The sequence below is a fragment of the Heptranchias perlo genome, chromosome 15 (genome assembly GCF_035084215.1).
Source record: "Heptranchias perlo isolate sHepPer1 chromosome 15, sHepPer1.hap1, whole genome shotgun sequence".
Lineage (NCBI taxonomy): Eukaryota > Metazoa > Chordata > Chondrichthyes > Hexanchiformes > Hexanchidae > Heptranchias > Heptranchias perlo.
This window is the reverse complement of record NC_090339.1, coordinates 24,149,509-24,167,795: the sequence shown is the minus strand read 5'-3', so window position 1 is coordinate 24,167,795 and position 18,287 is coordinate 24,149,509. Positions and strand designations below refer to the sequence as shown.

The 18,287-nt window shown below is 40.5% G+C and overlaps 1 protein-coding gene across 1 annotated transcript in view; it reads right to left on the bottom strand.

Annotated features, from left to right (window-relative positions):
- chm (CHM Rab escort protein) overlaps positions 1-17,147 on the bottom strand; it is a 107,159-nt gene extending 90,012 nt beyond the window's left edge. Inside the window, exon 1 of the mRNA XM_067996899.1 lies at positions 17,081-17,147. Within this exon, the coding sequence (XP_067853000.1) occupies positions 17,081-17,129 (49 nt within the window). The 5' untranslated portion in view covers positions 17,130-17,147. The remainder of the gene's footprint in view (positions 1-17,080) is intronic.
- Between the last annotated feature and the right edge of the window lie 1,140 nt (positions 17,148-18,287).

Here is an 18,287-nt window from a genome sequence, read left to right as displayed (position 1 = left end):
ATTCACAATAAAATGCAACACAGTGCAAGTATTGTACTGTAATGCAAGCTTATGCCATAATGTATATGTACTTAATGAAATTATGCTGCAACATCTTTGCCACAACTATCATCCTATAATCATCCTCTCCACTTTTATTTATTTGAAAAAGGTTTAGAATGTACTTAATACTAAAACGCTATGGTTACACTACACACTAACACTATATGCTAATTTACTCATAGACTCACTTACATTGCTCAATTCACACTCTACTCACAAACAACCAGCTTAAAGAGAGTACATTCTCAATGCAGCAAAATTCTTGCCGGTGTGGGCTTGCACAATAAGAAACTGAAGTGGTAAGCCTTCCAGGAAACAAGTGTCATAATCCCCTCCAAATATAAGCCACTTTTACCTTAGTTTGCTTATTACATTGGATGTACGCTCATTTTCAGTTAACCTCGTCTAGTGTATATTTCACAACAATAAATGCACAATAATGATTAGCAATCAATGCAACAATCTACAAGTGTACAATTTACATAGTATTTTAGATTGATCTAATATGACTCAATTTTTCCTTCTGATATTAAATTTTTAAAACGCAATTCTGCAGCAACCCATTAGGTTAGTGTGTTGACGTGCATTGTCACAGTTAGAAGTATGCTAGTTTGAAGCAGAAATTCTCCACAAGGGAAATGTCCTCTTGGGGAAACACAAAGTGGAGCCAATGTCCATCCTCTAAGATGAAAGGAAAATCGTAAGGAACAGTAGACTTGCATAGCTCACACCACTGCTGGATTACACAAAAGAATCTCAAGATCTGGGCGCAACTTGCTGTCCAGATGACAAGCTAAACACAAGACCAAACAGATGAGTCAACTGGTGGGGGAGAGGAGAGAGAAGGGGAGACTGCTGAATGACAATAGGTGAGAATAAAGTTTAGCTTAGCCTCCTATCTTAAGACAGTTGTCAGAAGTTGAGTGGAATTTCTGCAATCACAATCCAGTTTTTTTTTGCATGTACAATCCCAGAGCATAAAACCACATACTGGAACCTTCTCAAAGGCCAAAATACAGGATATGCTGCCTAGCTTCTTTTCTCCACAACCAAATGCCTCCTTAAATCTCTTTTCCCTCCCATGATTTCATCGCCAAAATAGAGACCATCCAATCAACTGTCTCTGCTGTTATCCCCCCACCCCTTTACCTGCCAAGCCAAATCGCCCCCCAGATCTCCATCCTGCACTGTCGGCTCAGGAGTACCCCCCCCCCACCAAGGAACCACCTTTGGATCCTTCCTCTTCCTCCTTTACATATTCCATTGACAAAATCATTCACAGATAGGGAGTCAGCTTCCACTTATATACTGATGACACCCAGCTCCACTTCTCGACCACTTCATTGCCTTTGCGCTGTCGGCCAGATTATCCCACATCCAATCTTACATGAGCCACACTTTCTTCTGGGAAGGAAGCCATCGTCTTTTGCGACCTCCCCCCACCAAAACAAAGTCCGCAACTGTGCCAATTCCATCGCTCTCCCTGGCCACAATTTCAGGCTGAACTGTAACGCTCACAAGCTTGGAGTCTTATTTGATCCCAAGCTGAGGTTCTGACCCCCATATCCTCTCCATCATCACGTCCACCTCTAACATCACCTGCCTCTATCCCTGTCTCAGTCCATCGGCCACTGAAATCCTCATCCATTTCTGTCACCTCTACTCTACTCTAATGCGCTTCTAGTAGGCCTCCCATCATCCACCCTCCATAAACCAACTCATCCAAAACTGCTGTCCTTATCCTATCCCACAAAAGGTCCCAATCACTTATCACCCCTGTGCATGCTGACCTACATTGGCTGCCGGTTCCCTAATGCCTCCAATTTGAAGTCCTCATTCATGTGTTTATATCCCTTCATAGCCTGGCCCCTCCCTAACTCTATAACTTCCTCCAGCTCTATAATCCCTTCAAATTCTGTTCCTTTGACTCTAGCTTCTTGTACACCCACCCCCTTCACCCCACTATTGGTAGCTGTGTCTTCAGACGCCTAGACCCCAAGCTCTGGAATTCCCTGCCTAAACCCCTCTGCCTCTCCACCTCCCTCTATTCCTTTAAGACTCCCCTTAAAGCCCACCTCATCGACTAAGCTTTTGGTCACCCCTCCTAATATCTCCTTCTTTGAGTCTAAGTTCATTTTTTCCTATGAAGCACTTTGGTACGTTTTTTTCCACGTTATGCCGCTATATAAATGCAAACTGTTGTTAGAGTGACAAAAAAAATAAAAGTAAATTGTATAAAACTTAAGCCACCAAAAAAAAAATCATTCCCCATTCCTAACAAGTTTAAATCAGGCCTCAAGTAAATGTTTCTACCTGCCATCATTTTCTCCATTACAATGTTGAAACTCATTTTGACTTTAATCCATGTATAAGTATATATACTTGCCATTCTATGATAAAATGAATAACAGTTTAAAGTACAAACCCATCATGGTCAATAAAGAAAATTACATCTCAGAGACAATGGAAAAATAAGGTTACTTCTGAAGCCAATTAAAGAGCAAATATTCTACCAATAAAACCATTAGAATAAGGGAAATTAAAGAAATAGTGACCAATAGTTTGAAAAGAAATATTATACAAAGATAATAGTTTGGATCAACATTAAAGTTTTCAATAAACTGATTCATTGAATTTTTTTGTTTCCATCCCAAATTATTTTTTTTCATTAAAATACCACCTTCTTCTTCTGCAAAGTAAAAGCATTACTTTATGTTTTCCCCCAGCTTGTTATAACTAATGCTAAACTACAAGTTTACTCTAAATCAAATATTTGGTCCACAAGATATCAAAAACACTAAACAGATATCAAAATAATTTTAAAATGCACATAAAAAATTATGGCCTAATTATTGAGTTATTCATCAATAAGTCTTTACATGCAACAAAATTCCTATTTTAGCCTTTAAATCTGTGAGAAAAGCATTGTTAATCCAACTTAAAAATGGTTTCTTAACTGAGAAATACTTAGTAACGTAGGAACAGGAGTCGACCATTCAGCCCCTTGAGCCTGTTCGACCATTCCAATAGATCATGGCTGATCTGTACTTCAACTCCACGTACCTGCTTTTGCTCCATATTCCTTGATACCCTTAGCCAACAAAAATCTATCGACCTGTCTTAAAAATTTCCATAGCCTTTAGGGGGCAGAGTTCCAGATTTGTACTACCTTTTGCGTGAAGAAAAAATGCTTCCTGATTTTACTCCGAACTGGCCTAGCTCTAATTTTACGGTTATGCCCCCCTGGTCTGGATGCCCCACTACAGGAAATAATTTCTCTGTATCTACCCTATCAACTTCCTTTGTCATTTTAAACACCTTGATTAGTTCAACCTTCTAAACTCAAGGGAATACAAGCCAAGTTTATGCAAACTGTCCTTATAATCTAACCCTTCAAGCCCCAGTATCATTCTGATGTTGATAATCTAGAAACTGAAAAATTGTGCAACAAAACAATGTGGGCTCAAGAGCCATCATACTATGCCTATTCCCAGGATACCACAGTGTGAGCATGTGTAGAATGTAAAATTTTCAGCATACATCAAGTTGATTCTCTCAGTGTTCAGGTTGAAGACACTTTCCTCATGGTGTAACAGGATTTCTCAGTTGGCTTACTTTTACAAAAGATCTGAAAACCAGCTGCAGAATGAATTTTAAAAGCTTTTTCAGTTCAAGATTTACATTCAAACTATTGTGAAGTACGTACTTTTTTTTACTTTGGAAAGACAGCTTGTGTGCTACCATCTGCTGTTTGTCAGCCCCAATCCCTTCAGTTTAGTGGAAAATCATGAGCTAATTATGTTTTTGTATAAAGGCCTGATAACAAACCATGATTAAGGCTCAGCTGAGGTAAACCATTATCTGAAGAAAATTCTAATTTTTTAACCTATTGCTGACATCAAGACTGGCCAGAACTCACTATCAGCCTTGTCCCTCAAAACTGTCTCCAAAATTAAATTAATTAAAAAATGTTGACAGAATAAAGACAGGAAAAATTTTCAAGTTTGAAGCTATATAGTGTTTTTTCATGGAATTGTTGCAGCGAGGCATTTACTCAGATATTTTCCTCATGATCAGCATCCAAGATCATTCTCGTAACTATAGGTAACCTGGACCGGAGAGAAGGATAATAACTTCCCACGGAGCTTCCTGCTTCTCTCTGATGGCTTTGGAAAGACTGGCATCCTGGGAGATGTATACATGGTATTCTTCGAAGTTCTATCAGAACCAAAACAATCAATCATTCAGTTCCATTCGCAACCCTTCAGATAATGAAGTAGTCTGTGCCCGCATGCAGCAAGACCTGGACAACATCCAGGCTTGAACTCATAAGTGGCAAGTAACATTCGGGCGAGACAAGTGCCAGGCAATGACCATCTCCAACAAGAGAGAGTCCAACCATCTCCCCTTGACATTCAACTGCATTACCATCACCGAATCCCCCACCATCAACATCCTGGGGGTCACCATTGACCAGAAACTTAACTGGACCAGCCATACAAATACTGTGGCTACGAGAGCAGGTCAGAGGCTGGGTATTCTGCACCGAGTGACACACTTCCTGACTCCCCAAAGCCTTTCCACCATCTACATGGCACAAGTCAGGAGGGTGATGGAATACTCTCCACTTGCCTGGATGAGTACAGCTCCACCAGCACTCCAGAAGCTCAACACCATCCAGGACAAAGCAGCCCACTTGATTGGAACCCCATCCACCACCCTAAACATTCACTCCCTTCACCACCGGGGCACCATGGCTGCAATGTGTACCATCTACAGGATGCACTGCAGCAACTTGCCACGGCTTCTTCGACAGCATCTCCCAAACCCACAACCTCTACCACCTATTTGGACACGGACAGCAGGCACATGGGAACACCACCACCTGCACGTTCCCCTCCAAGTCACACACCATCTCGACTTGGAAACATATCGCCATTCCTTCATCGTCGCTGGGTCAAAATCCTGGAACTCCCTACCTAACAGCACAGTGGGAGAACCTTCACCACACACGGACTGCAGCGGTTCAAGAAGGCAGCTCACCACCACCTTCTCAAGGGCAATTAGGGATGGGCAATAAATGCTAGCCTTGCCAGAGATGCCCACATCCCATGAACGAATAAAAAAAAATACATATCTCTCATAATGCCATCAGGTTCCTTCCTGGGATTAAAGACAACTGGTTTCCAGCATTTTGAAAGGACTAAGAGACTTCCGCCTTATCTAAAGAACAATCATCTCACTAGATTACTTTAATAATAAAACCAACAGGTAAAAAGGTTACAATTAATACACAAGCATTTTAACAGCTGCCTGATTCATACAACAGTCATTTAATCTGTGTTACCGTACTGTTGACTATCGAACAGACTGTGTCATTCTTCACTTAAACCTGGTTTTAACCCCCACAGTTCTGTAATAAAGAAATAAAAATAAGACATCATGAACAAAATACTGCCTTCTGTCACACTGCCTGCGGCCCAGTCAAACCATTTTCAAACTGCATGAAATTCACGCTGCCCTCAACTAGGGCATCATATGACATCCACCAGTTTTTTCCCCCCCACCCCGAGTAGACAACACACACAAATCTATCCCATCAAGAACGAGGTGCTGTGTGGAATAGTTTTCAGACTACGTTGGCTATCCATGAGCAACCAAAAATATGTTCCCTGAATAAAGTTACTTCAAACCTGCACTATACCACGAGGTTTCAGCTCTTTGCATCCCCTGCCCCCCCACGATCTCTCATGTAGGGTTGGGCAGCTTAACTTCCTCCAGTTCCACTCGGCTCTCACTAATCACATTCTCCTGAACAATCAGATACTGAATGATGTTTGGTGTAATGCTTGCTGCTGCTCCATCCACCTCTGTTGTATTTTGAGCCAAAACAATAGGTCAACTGCCTCCAGACACACTGGCCCCCTAACTCTGTTCAGGTGGGTGAAGTCTATGACTCTACACCATTAGAGACTGCTGCAGCTAACTATTTAAGCTAATAAAGTTTGTGCTCCCTTTTCTAACTCTGTCCTCTTTCCTTCCAACTACCTAAATCATTCCCCATTAAAACGTGATGGCACAGTTGCTGAAAAGTACTTTTTTCACACCTGTCCAATTAGGATATTCCCAACAAATTCTGACCAGTAATACACCTACTGCTCCGGGCAGTAAACTCCCAAATACGAGCGATTCTGCCCATGGGTCACTCCGACCAGATGTAAGAGTAGATCACATATTATGCAACCTTTTCTGTTTCTGGTGACCTGTTCATCGTAATCGAGCATAGCAAGTGTCACATCTTTTCCATATCTGCAGTCACTGCACAACCAGCAGTCCTGCATTTTGTTCCAAAGTATTTTTTTGTATCAGAACAACACAAAGCATGATTTTTCAACTCTTCGAAAAAGAAATTTTTAAAACACTGTCTATACAAGAGGATTTTATTTATCCAATTTATTAGAGAGCCCAGTGCTTTTTACTATTCTTGAGATAGTGTGGAATCTTTATATTTTCCCCTCCTTTAGGTTCTGACCTCCCTTGTGCATACATTGGGATCCTCTTTCCTAGTACCAGGCACTGTGCTTTCCCCAACCTCCAGTGCTGACAGACCAGATATTTTCCAGTAAGCCAAACCCCATATTCCATCCCAATTTCCCCCCCACCAACAGTGGTGCCAATCCCTAGGCTCCCCACCACTGTTCTGCCAAACCCCAGAATCATTCCTAGTGTGACTAAACCTCACAATGTTCTTCCCCCTTCCCCAGTGCTGTTAAATGTCACTGACCTACCTGGAACACCTTGCCTACCAAAGTGCTGTGCATCCCAGGGTTTAAACAAAGGTAAGAGATAAAATTGAACATATCGGTAAATGAATTTATGACAACTGTCAATGTCACTGATTTACAATTTTACAGAAGAGGAAAGACTAGTGAAATCCAGGGTGCCTTACAACAAAAAAACAACTTCACTTATTCAGTTCCTATAAATCAGTAACCCTGATTTGCTATTTCGTGCACAAACACCTGTTATATTATAAAGTCATGTATCTTCCGACTCATCACAAGTAATGTCGCGGGAGATCTATCAATTTATTAAAATCGGGTTGTCAGTCTGCAGAGGTCAGAATTTGTTATAGATGCAAAGCAATGTTAAAATGCTGTGTGCTTCTCAGCTGGAGCAGCAACTTCCCATTTTGCAAAGTTCTTCAACCAAATAATTAAACTCTGAATAACCTATGACTTTGTGGCCTTAACAGGACACAGTTCTACCGTACCAGGAAAATAATACATTCTGAATTACAAGTCAAACAGTTCTGATCTCAAAACAATTCTTTATTTCTCTTAATACAATCATTGTTTTGAGAGATCCACTAATATGTTAAAATTAGTACATCAGCACCTCCAGGTACCACATCTCAGATATCGCACTTAGTTAGAAATGCAAAACGATCTTAAGAGCTAGGTGCTTTTGAGGTGCAAACTGAAGCTGATGAACACATTCCAATCTGCAAAATTACCTGACCAAATAACAACTAAGCTCATTGAACTCAAGCTGTGTTTACTTATAAAAAAGAGTCTGTCTGGTCTTAAAGGGACAGGTCAGCAGAAACACAGCTTAAATTACCGTAGCAACAGAATACATGATGCACTGCATGATAGAATCGTCCTGTTATTATACAACAGCATATCATTGGTTTTACCACAAAGCACACCAAGGAAGATCTGCTCTTTACTTCAAAGGCTGAGACAATCTCTCCCAATTCAGTTTAAAAAAAATAGGACTGGGGGCATATTCAGTTCTATGCTGTCCTTTCATCTCAGACCTGGATTCAAATTTAGCCCAAACTTGACAAATGTAAATCTTCCTGCATCAATATCAACCCATTCCGAGTGGGATTCACCCAAAGCACAAAATGCCCGTAATTTGGCAACAAGGCTGTGAAATTCTTCCTCACAATTTTAGCAAAAAAACTGGTCTAACCACTTACTCAATCAGAAGCAATGAGGATTATTGGTGCGAGAAATCCACATGTCGCAAAGGTGCAGTGAAAGGTGAAGTTGGCGTTATGGCACATGGTTGGTGATGTGAACTTTACTCCTGAACTTAACCCATGCTATACCTATACCTGGGAGTTGTCAAGGTGTTTTCATTAGAAAAATATTCCATTTTCACTTGGTCAGCACACAAAATTCACAAAAATCAAATCAAAACTGCTCAGAATGCATCAAACAATAAATCACATGTGCTCAGGAGTACTACAGCTCTCAACGATTGCTGAAACGAATGATTACCAGCAAGCCTGAGGATTGGGAGCAGATTCGAATTCAGCAAAAAAAACCTAGAGATTAATTAAGAGGGGAAAAATAGAGTATGAGAGTAAACTTGCAAGGAACATAAAAGTGGACTGTAAAAGCTTCTACAAGTATGTAAAAACAAAAAGATTAGTGAAGAAAATGTAGGTCCCTTACAGTCGAAACGGGAGAATTTATAATGGGGAACAAGGAAATGGCAGAGCAATTAAACAAGTACTTTGGTTCTGTCTTCACGGAAGAGGACACAAATAACTTCCCAGAAATGATAGGGAACCAAGGGACTAGTGAGCAGGAGGAATAAAAGGAAATTAGTATTAGTAAAAAAAAGTGCTGGAGAAATTAATGGGACTGAAAGACAATAAATCCCCAGGGCCTGATTATCTGCATCCCAGAGTACTAAAAGAGGTAGCCATGGATATAGTAGATGTATTATTTGTCATCTTCCAAAATTCTATAGATTATGGAACAGTTCCTACAGATCGGAGGGTGGCAAATGTAACCCCACGATTGAAAAAAGGAGGGAAGAGAGAAAACAGGGGACTACAGACCGGTTAGCCTAACATCAGTAGTAGGGAAAATGCTACAGTCTATTATAAAGGATGTGATAACAGGACACTTAGAAAATATTAACAGGATTAGACAAAGTCAACATGGATTTATGAAAGGGAAATCATGTTTGACAAACCTACTGGAGTTTTTTGAGGATGTAACTGGTAGAATAGATAAGGGCGAACCAGTGGATGTGGTGTATTTGGATTTTCAGAAGGCCTTTGATAAAGTCCCACATAAGAGGTTAGTGTGCAAAATTAAAACACATGGGATTGGTGGTAATATACTGGCATGGATTGAAAATTGGTTAACAGACAGGAAACAGAGTAGGAATAAATGGATCTTTTTCAGGGTGGCAGGCGGTGACTAGTGGGGTACCACAGGGATCAGTGCTTGGGCACCAGCAACTGACAATATATATCAATGAGTTGGATGAGGGAACCAAATGTAATATTTCCAAGTTTGCTGACAACACAAAACTAGCTGGGATTGAGAGTTGTGAGGAGGATGCAAAGAGGCTTCAAAGCGATTTAGACAAATTGAGTGAGTGGGCAAGTACATGGCAGATGCAGTCTTAAGTGGACTAATGTGAAGTTATCCACTTCAGAAGGAAAAACAGAAAAGCAGAGTATTATTTAAATAGTGATACATTGGGAAATGTTGATGTACAAAGGGACCTGGGTGTCCTTGCACACCAGTCACTGAAAGCAAACATGCATCTGCAAGCAGTTAGTATGGCAAATGGTATGTTGGCCTTTAATGCAAGAGAATTTGAGTACAGGAGCAAGGATGTATTACTGCAGTTATACAGGGCCTTGGTGAGACCACACCTGGAGTATTGTGTGCAGTTTTGGTCTCCTTACCTAAGAAAGGATTTACTTGCCATAGAGGGAAGTGCAGTGAAGGTTCACCAGGCTGATTCCTGGTATGGCAGGACTGTCATATGAGGAGAGGCTCGGCCTGTATTCACTCGAATTTAGAAGAATGAGAGGGGTTCTCGTTGAAACGTATAAAATTCTGACAGGGCTAGACAGACAGGATGCAGGGAGGATGTTTCCCCTGGCTGGGGGGGTCCAGAACGAGGCATCACAGTCTCAGAATAAAGGGTAGGACATTTAAGACTGAGATGGGAAGAAATTTCTTCACTCAGAGGGTGGTGAACCTGTGGAATTCTCTACCGTAGAAGGCTGTGGAGACCAAGTCACTGAATATATTTAAGAAGGAGATAGATAGATTTCTAGACACAGAAGGCATCAAGCGGTATGGGAAGAGAGCAGGAATATGATGTTGAGATAGAGGATCAGCCATTATCACATTGAATGGCAGAGCAGGCTCGAAGGTCCGAATGGCCTACTCCTGCTTCTATTTTCTATGTTCTATAAGAAATAGGAACAGGAGTAGGTCATATGGCCCCTCGAGCCTGCTCCGCCATTCAGTAAGATCATAGCTGATCTTTGACCTCAACTCCACTTTCCTGCCTGATCCCCATATCCCTTGATCCCCCTAGAGTCCAAAAATCCAGTTATCTCAGCTTTGAGCATATTCAACGACTCAGCATCCACAGCCCTCTAGGGTCGAAAATTCCACAGATTCACAACACTCAGTGAAGAAACTCCTCCTCATCTCAGTCTTAAATGGTCGACCCCTTATCGTGCGACTATGCCCCCTAGTTCAAGACTCTCCAGCCAGGGGAAACAACCTCTCAGCATTTACCCTGTCAAGCCCCCTCAGAATTTTATGTTTCTATGAGATCACATTTCATTCTTCTAAACTCGAGAGCATAGGCCCATTCTACTCAATCTCTCCTTATAGGACAACCCTCCCATCCCAAGTATCAACCCATAAGAGATAGGAGCAGGAGTAGGCCATTCGGCCCCACAAGCCTCCTTCGCCATTCAATGAGATCATGACTGATCTGATTTTTACCTCAACTCCAGTTTCCTGCCTTTTCCCCATATCCTTTGACTCCCTTGCTGATCAAAAATTTGTCTAACTCAGCCTTGAATGTATTCAATGACTCAGCCTCCACAGCTTTTTGGGGTGCAGAATTCCAAAGAATCACGACCCTCTAGGAGAAGAAATTCCTCCTCATTTCCATCTTAACCGGGCGACCCCTTATTCTTTGACTATGCCTCCTAGTTTTGGATTCCCCCATGAGGGGTAACATCCTCTCAGCATCTACCCTATCAAGTCCCCTCAGAATCTTGTATGTTTCAATAAGGTCTCCTCTCATTCTTCTAAACTCCAATGAGTATAGACCCAACCTGTTCAATCTTTCCTCATAAGAACCCTTCCATACCCGGAAACGACCTAGTGAACCTTCTCTGAACTGCCTCCAAAGCAAATACGTCCTTCCTTAAATAAGTTTCATGTACGAGGACACCCAGATCCCTCTGTACCACAGCATTTTGTAGTATTTCTCCATTCAAATGATATTTTGCTTTTTTATTTTTCCTGCCAAAGTGGATGACTTCACATTTTCCCACATTATATTCCATCTGCAAATTTTTGCCCATTCTCTTAACCTGTCAATATCCCTTTGCAGACACTTTGGGCTCGATTTTCGCACCCCCGATCGGGTGCGTTCGTGGCGGGGGGGTTGCGAAATTCCGGGATTCCCGGGCCGGTCTGGAACCCGGCTCCAACCCGCCCACTTCCGGATTCCCCAGTGAATCTCATTGAAACGTATAAAATTATGACAGGGCTCGACAGACTCTATGCAGGGAGGATGTTTCCCCTAGCTGGAGGGTCCAGAACAAGAGGTCACAGTAAATAAACAAAGTAATAAACAAATAACATACACTTGCAGTTCTTAGTTTATTAACTGGTCAATTGAAAAGACTCGACTGAAAAATATCAAACAAGTTCAATGTGCAAAATACAGAATGCAAATTTTAACAGGAACGTATGTGTATTAATATCTGCTTCACGTAAACAATGTTCTAACCACCTGACTGAAATTAAATTGACCCCATTTCAAATTTATAATACATGACATGGCAGTATAAAGTATAGATTGAGAGGCTTCTGAGTTTGAACATTAAAGTTGGAATGAAAGTAGGAGAATCTGGTGTAGCTTTTGGAAAGTCAGCTGCAAGAGAATTGGAAGCTGGGTACGAATACATGCAAACTACTGGTTCAGCTAGTGGCTTCCGTTCTGGTTCAAACAGTAGGCTCATGTTTAAACACAAAATCTATTGCTTTTAAGCGCATTTGAAAGATGGAACTGGATGAATTAATTAAAACTGGGACACTGCTGTCCTGGAAAAATAGTCAACAAAACCCAGATGATACTTAAGTAATAGACATATGGTCAGTTTAAATCAAGTCCTTACATATAAGCTTTATAGGGACGAGTAAGCAATAGGAGGATTGCCCTCCCCCATATTAACAAAAAAAAAATTGGAGAAAGTGATTTACTCAAAGAATTTTCTGAACTACCATTAAAGGGGGAGGCGTAGAAAAAGACTGAAGTCACTGACATTGCACATCGTATCTAGAAAGTGTGACTGGTCTCAGATTTTTGTCCTGCTCCTTAGATTTGTAACAGAAGGGTGACTGACAGGCTGGAGTGTGAACAGCAGGGAAATAAAGTTATCACTTCAGCTTCAAATCAGAACATTGTCACTGTAATACTTCCTAAAACTAAAAGCTTAAAACTGCGATTCAAGCTACTTATTCTGGTGAGCAATACTTATGTCAGCAAAATACAAAATGTGGTGCAATTTTTACTTTAACTGTAAATTCTCAATAAACCTGATTTATAGCCTATTTGTATTATAGAACTATTCAAACGTTACCCAAGGGACCTGTTATTACCGAAACCACCTCATTTATACTGCAAATGGGTTTCACGGCACCAAAGCAGAAAGACAACTTCTGCACGAGCAGTGTTCTGAAGCACGATTAATGATGACTTCTGGTTATCATAACTTACCCAATGATAGCTGAGGGTAGATACCTATAAGGTAGCATGGTAAAAACTGCATCTCTGCCTTATTAAGATGAGCTAAGGCAGTCAGCCTGCCTTTGAATTCAACAATGTTTATACCATTTTACGACGTTGATACTAAAGTCAGGGCTACTATTACAAGTTTAAACTTTTTGGGTACAACAGTATTTGTTGTTCCTGTAAGTAATCGGACTGTCATATTTAGGGGTGTGCTTGACCTGCCCAATATCCAACAACAAGTTGTTAGCCTGGGCTCACCCCTTTGAGTCAGAAGGCTGTGGGTTCAAGCCCCACTCCAGAGACTGAAGCACATAATCTATGCTGGCATTACATTGCAGTACTGAGGGAGTGGTGCACTAATGGAGGTTTATCTTTTAGATACGATATTAAACCGAGGCGCTGCCAGCCATCTTAGCAGGCATAAAAGATCCCATGGCATTATTCAAAAAGCAAGGGAATTATTCCGATGACCTATTCAATGCCACTTAAGAATTATCTAAGGTCATTTAACTCAGTTGTTTGTGAGACCTCACTGTGTTCGAATTGGCTCTCATGTTTCCGCACATTACCACAGTGACTACACTTCAAAAGTACTTTATTAGCTGTGTAGTGCTTTGGGATGTCCCGAGGACATATAAATGAAAATTCTTTCATTCGTACATGATGGTGTAACTCAGGAATGTAACAATAGTACCATCTTGTGATCTGAACTGGATATTTGTATCTTTTGCACATGTTCCCATGCATGCCAGTGAAAAGAATATAAGAATTAGGAGCAGGAATAGGCCATACGGCTCCTCGAGCCTGCTCCGCCATTCAATGAGACCATGGCCGATCTTTAACCTCAACTCCACTTTATAAGTGATCTTTTCAAAAGGCAGACCAAGAAAAATTTGCTAAGAGAAAACCAAATATGAATTATTAAGTTGTTTCACTGCACAGCAAGTGGACATGCAGAGCAACAGTTATGATCAGACTGAATTAATTCAATCAGTACAACATGTCACTGTGTAATGATACAAAATAATGAACATGCTACCCTTCCCCACATCACTGAGTAGTCTTCCTTGACAAACAAACAAAATGGGGATAAGTTTCAACTTCGCCACCTGGGCGATAACCTGGTGGAGCAGATCACCTGCCCGTTGTTGAACCCACTCGATTTTCATCCCATCGTAGTCATTAATTGAAGAAGAGTAGGGCAATGTCTCAATGTCCTGAACACCACTACTTCCATAGTAAACACCACCAAAAACTGGTCTAACATGCAGGATGCAAACCAGCTGCTGCATTTACCTTCATAACAATAATGAATGCACTTTGAAAGTAATTTGTCTGTAAAGAGCTTGAGGATAAGGCATACTATAAGTGCAAGGTTCTCCCCCCACTTCTGTTTCCTTTACTTTACAAATCTTTGCTGATCTGTATCAGTTTGCTAAGCTGCATCATTTCTCCACAATAATATTTCATTAAAATGCCAACATGACAAAAGTTTTCACTTACTTTTAATGATACTTCCAAAAAATAACTAACATTAGAAAAGGGAAAGTGAAGGGAGAAGCAGCACCATCCTCTCATGACTTATGCATGATTTACAAACAGGGTCAAGTGAGACTGTAACTTGTCATACACATGGTCTTAAGTCACACAAAAAGCTCAGAGGTAAACCAACAAACTTTAGTACTGTATGTCTCAGTAGCTCAATAGAATTGGAGTTCTTTTTTAAACTTAATGCTGTTATAAAAAAGGAAGGATCTTGAGAATTAAAAAAAATACACGACACAGCAGTTTTAAGTGTGAAGAACTATCTAAGTTAATTGAATTTTAAAATAAACTGCATTTATTTTTGATTTCTTCAGCATTCGGTTGTGGGTGAGGCATAGTAACATCATGGGCTGGGAGGACTCAGGCTCACATTTATTCCTACATGAGCTAATGTCAAGCACGTTGCTGTGGAAAAATGATGAGTGGAGGCTAAATGCAACTCTGTGGGGGAGGGGAGGGAATAAAGTTGAGAAAGTTGGAGGAAAAGTTAAACAAGGCTATTGTTGCACATATCTTAGCAGCTTGCAATAGAACATCAAAGATATGGGAAAGGGACGTTCAGAGAGATCTGCTATATGGCTTAAGGGACCTTAGAAAAGAGAAGGGTAGGAAAACAATGACGCATATCATTGGAAAAATGACTAGCTTGTTTTCATAGACCTGACATGGCAGGTTCTGTTTTCAAACCAATTTTAAGAGCTACAAAGGGGGAAACATTGGCATTGTAACTCTCACAGCCCTCAGCTTTAAAGAGAACAAAATGTAATCCTGATATTAAATCATTCCATTTCCAATTGTGTCGAGTAAATGTTCTTAAATTTTAAAAAGTGTTATACAAAATTTTAACATAAAAACTTAATCACATTAGTTTATGATACAACAAAGCACTTACTGACGTGAACACCTTGTCAGATAACTGACATTTTAAAAAATTCATTCTCGGAATGCGTGCATCGCCAGCAAGACCGGCATTTATTGCCCATTCCAAGTTGCTCTGACAACTGAGTGGCTTGCTTGATCATTTCAGACTGCAGTTAAGAGTCCACCATGCTGGTGTGGAACTGGAGTCACATTTCAGCCAGCTCAAGGACGACAGATTTCCTTCCCTAAAAGGATTTTAATGAACCAGCTAGGTTTTACAACAATCTGAAAGCTTCATGGTCACTTTTACTGAACCAGCCTTTTATTTCCAGATTAATTTTTAAACTGAATTCAAATTCTCAAACTGTTCTTTGGATTATTAATCCAGGCCTCTGGATTACTCAGTGACATAACCACCATACCCAGGCAATTCATAATGGAGTACGCAAAGCACGCTGTTTCACAAACTAAGTCTGCGTCAAATCTCCCCCATTAAAGCATCCTTACCAAGAAGCATTCCTAAAGCTCCAATTATACAGCATCATGCAGTTACAACTGCAGTGCCTGCTCCCACCATTCTGGAGGGTATTGGGAGAAAAGGCAGAATTCCTCACATGCATGGAATTCTACTTACCAACATTCAACTGAGTAAATTTTCAGTGATTGAAAAGTTGACAAGATATTCAGGAAACAGAGCAGTGTTTTAATATACAGCCTGAGGGTTTTGTAAGTTAAAATAAATCTGTTCTGAAGGACCACCTGTGTCCAAAAGATGGGTTGATGCCAGTTGGATTGTCTTCCAAATCTTAAGTACAATTCATAGTGTCATTTTTTACTATATAATTCATCAAGGTGTTAACTAACATCTCAGGACTGCTCAACCTATAGCACCAATTTGGGGTAAATCATCTTTTTTGAGAGCTTGGAGGGTGCTTTATGTCAAGTCATCACCCTCAAGACCACATGCCATTGATCATGTTAACTGCAGCTTGAGTCAGGCCAGCAAAAGGCTTGCAAAAAAAGGTTCATTCACCGCTAATGACTTAGCATTACTATTATATGAATTGTTTAATCAAATAAACATCTTCAGAATTGTTCACAAATCTATAAAAGGACAACACAATGTTACATATTTTAGTAAAGCCAAGAATTGCTTCCTTGACCAACAATCTACACTTAGTGTCAGCCATGGCTTAGTGGCCTCTGAATCAGAAGGTTGAGAGTTCAAGTCTCACTCCAGGAACTTGAGCACAAAATCTAGGCTGACACTCCAGTCCAGTACTGAAGGAGTGCTGCACTGTCTTTCACATGAGACATTAAACTGCTCAGGGGGATGCAAAAGATTCCATGGCATGATTTTGAAGACGAGCAAGGAAGTACTTCCCTGTGTCCTAGCCAATATTTCACTTAACCAACACCTAAAAACCATCATCTGGTCATTATCACATTGCTGTTTGTAGGACCTTGCTGTACACAAATTGGTTGCCGCATTTCCTACATTACAAGTGACTACACTTCAAAAAAAAGTACTTCGTTGGCTGTAAAGCGCTTTAGGACGTGAAAGTGGCTATATAAATGCAAGTCTTTCTTTAACACTAAGACTTGTTAGTCCTGGCTGCCTCTCACTTTCTACTCTATTGGAAAGATAGACGGCCCGCCTTCAGCGTCGGCTTCTCTGAGCTTGGACCAAGGCCCAGCTGCATCGCAGCTCCTGCCGACAGTAAGAGAAGACACTTTTAAATCCCGCCATCCCTGGCTCGAGGGGCTCTTTTACGTCTGTGGCAAGTGCAACGTCGAAGGGGGACGGAGCAGGTCCTACCTGTGCCCAGGATCACCACCTCCAGCTCCGCGGGAAGAGCATCCGCCATCTTCACGTACCTCACGTGACTCCGATTCCGGAAATGACGACAGTTTATCCACCCCCGCAACACCACCTCGGCTGTCAATCAACGTGATAACGTCACACTTAGCAATAAATGTACATAATAGGACAGTAAAACATTCATTTACAATCATCCTCGGAACAAAACATTAAAATGTAATTCTGGTACATGGATGACATAAATCAAAGGTACAATTTCTCCATAGATACAAATTCTCAAGTAGATAAATTACATATCAGCAGTAATATGAAACCTGGAATCAAGAAACAACAGATATTTTGCAGTTTGAAATGAACGTCGCTGTATTGATTATTTATTAATAAGTCTATCTAATAATGCAACAATGTGACTTCTTTGTCGATGCTTCGCTAACACTCTGAATATGACCTCAATAGTTGCTCCTTAAATTAGTTTAGAATCATTTCAAATTCCGAATGATACTTTTGTTAGTGTAGCAAACTCCTGAACTAGTTTTGAGCAAAATAAACTGAATTCAATTGAATTTAGTTACTTGAAGCAAAAAGAAGCCGCTTTGGAATTCCGTCTCGTTAGTGAGTTTAATTCAATTAAATGTCGGAAAATTGTATGAAATATAAATAATTTGAAAGTTGCCATGCAACTTATTAAACAATAATTAATCTAATTCTCATGATCCGTTCGGGAAAACTGACGTGTAAAATTATAATTCGCAAAATCATATTCCATTTCAATCAAAACTCTTACTATTCTCCTCCAGATCTCCTTTGTCGGTGGGGAAAGTACAGGCAACCCTTTACGTAAATTAATTGAATTGAAAGAGAGAAAAATCAAATTAGAATTTGTTTCAATTTAGTACATGTTGAAGTACCCAGTTCTGTAAACCAATGCTCTCAAATTGTCAATCTGCAATTTTTTCACATATTTGTTGAAAAAACACTCCAGGTTTTCAAAACAAATGTGCATGGAAGATACAATTACAGGTTCATTTCACAGGTCCATAATGAAGATAACCAGTGTCTTTTGTTGTATTACAGTACTGTCATCGTGCTGTCTGCAAATTTAATTATATTACTTTGAACTCCGTGAGCAGCCTGACCAGCACCAGTGTGTAAGTCGAATTTTACTTTTAAAGCTAAGTCTGCAGAGACCATGCCACGGAACCCT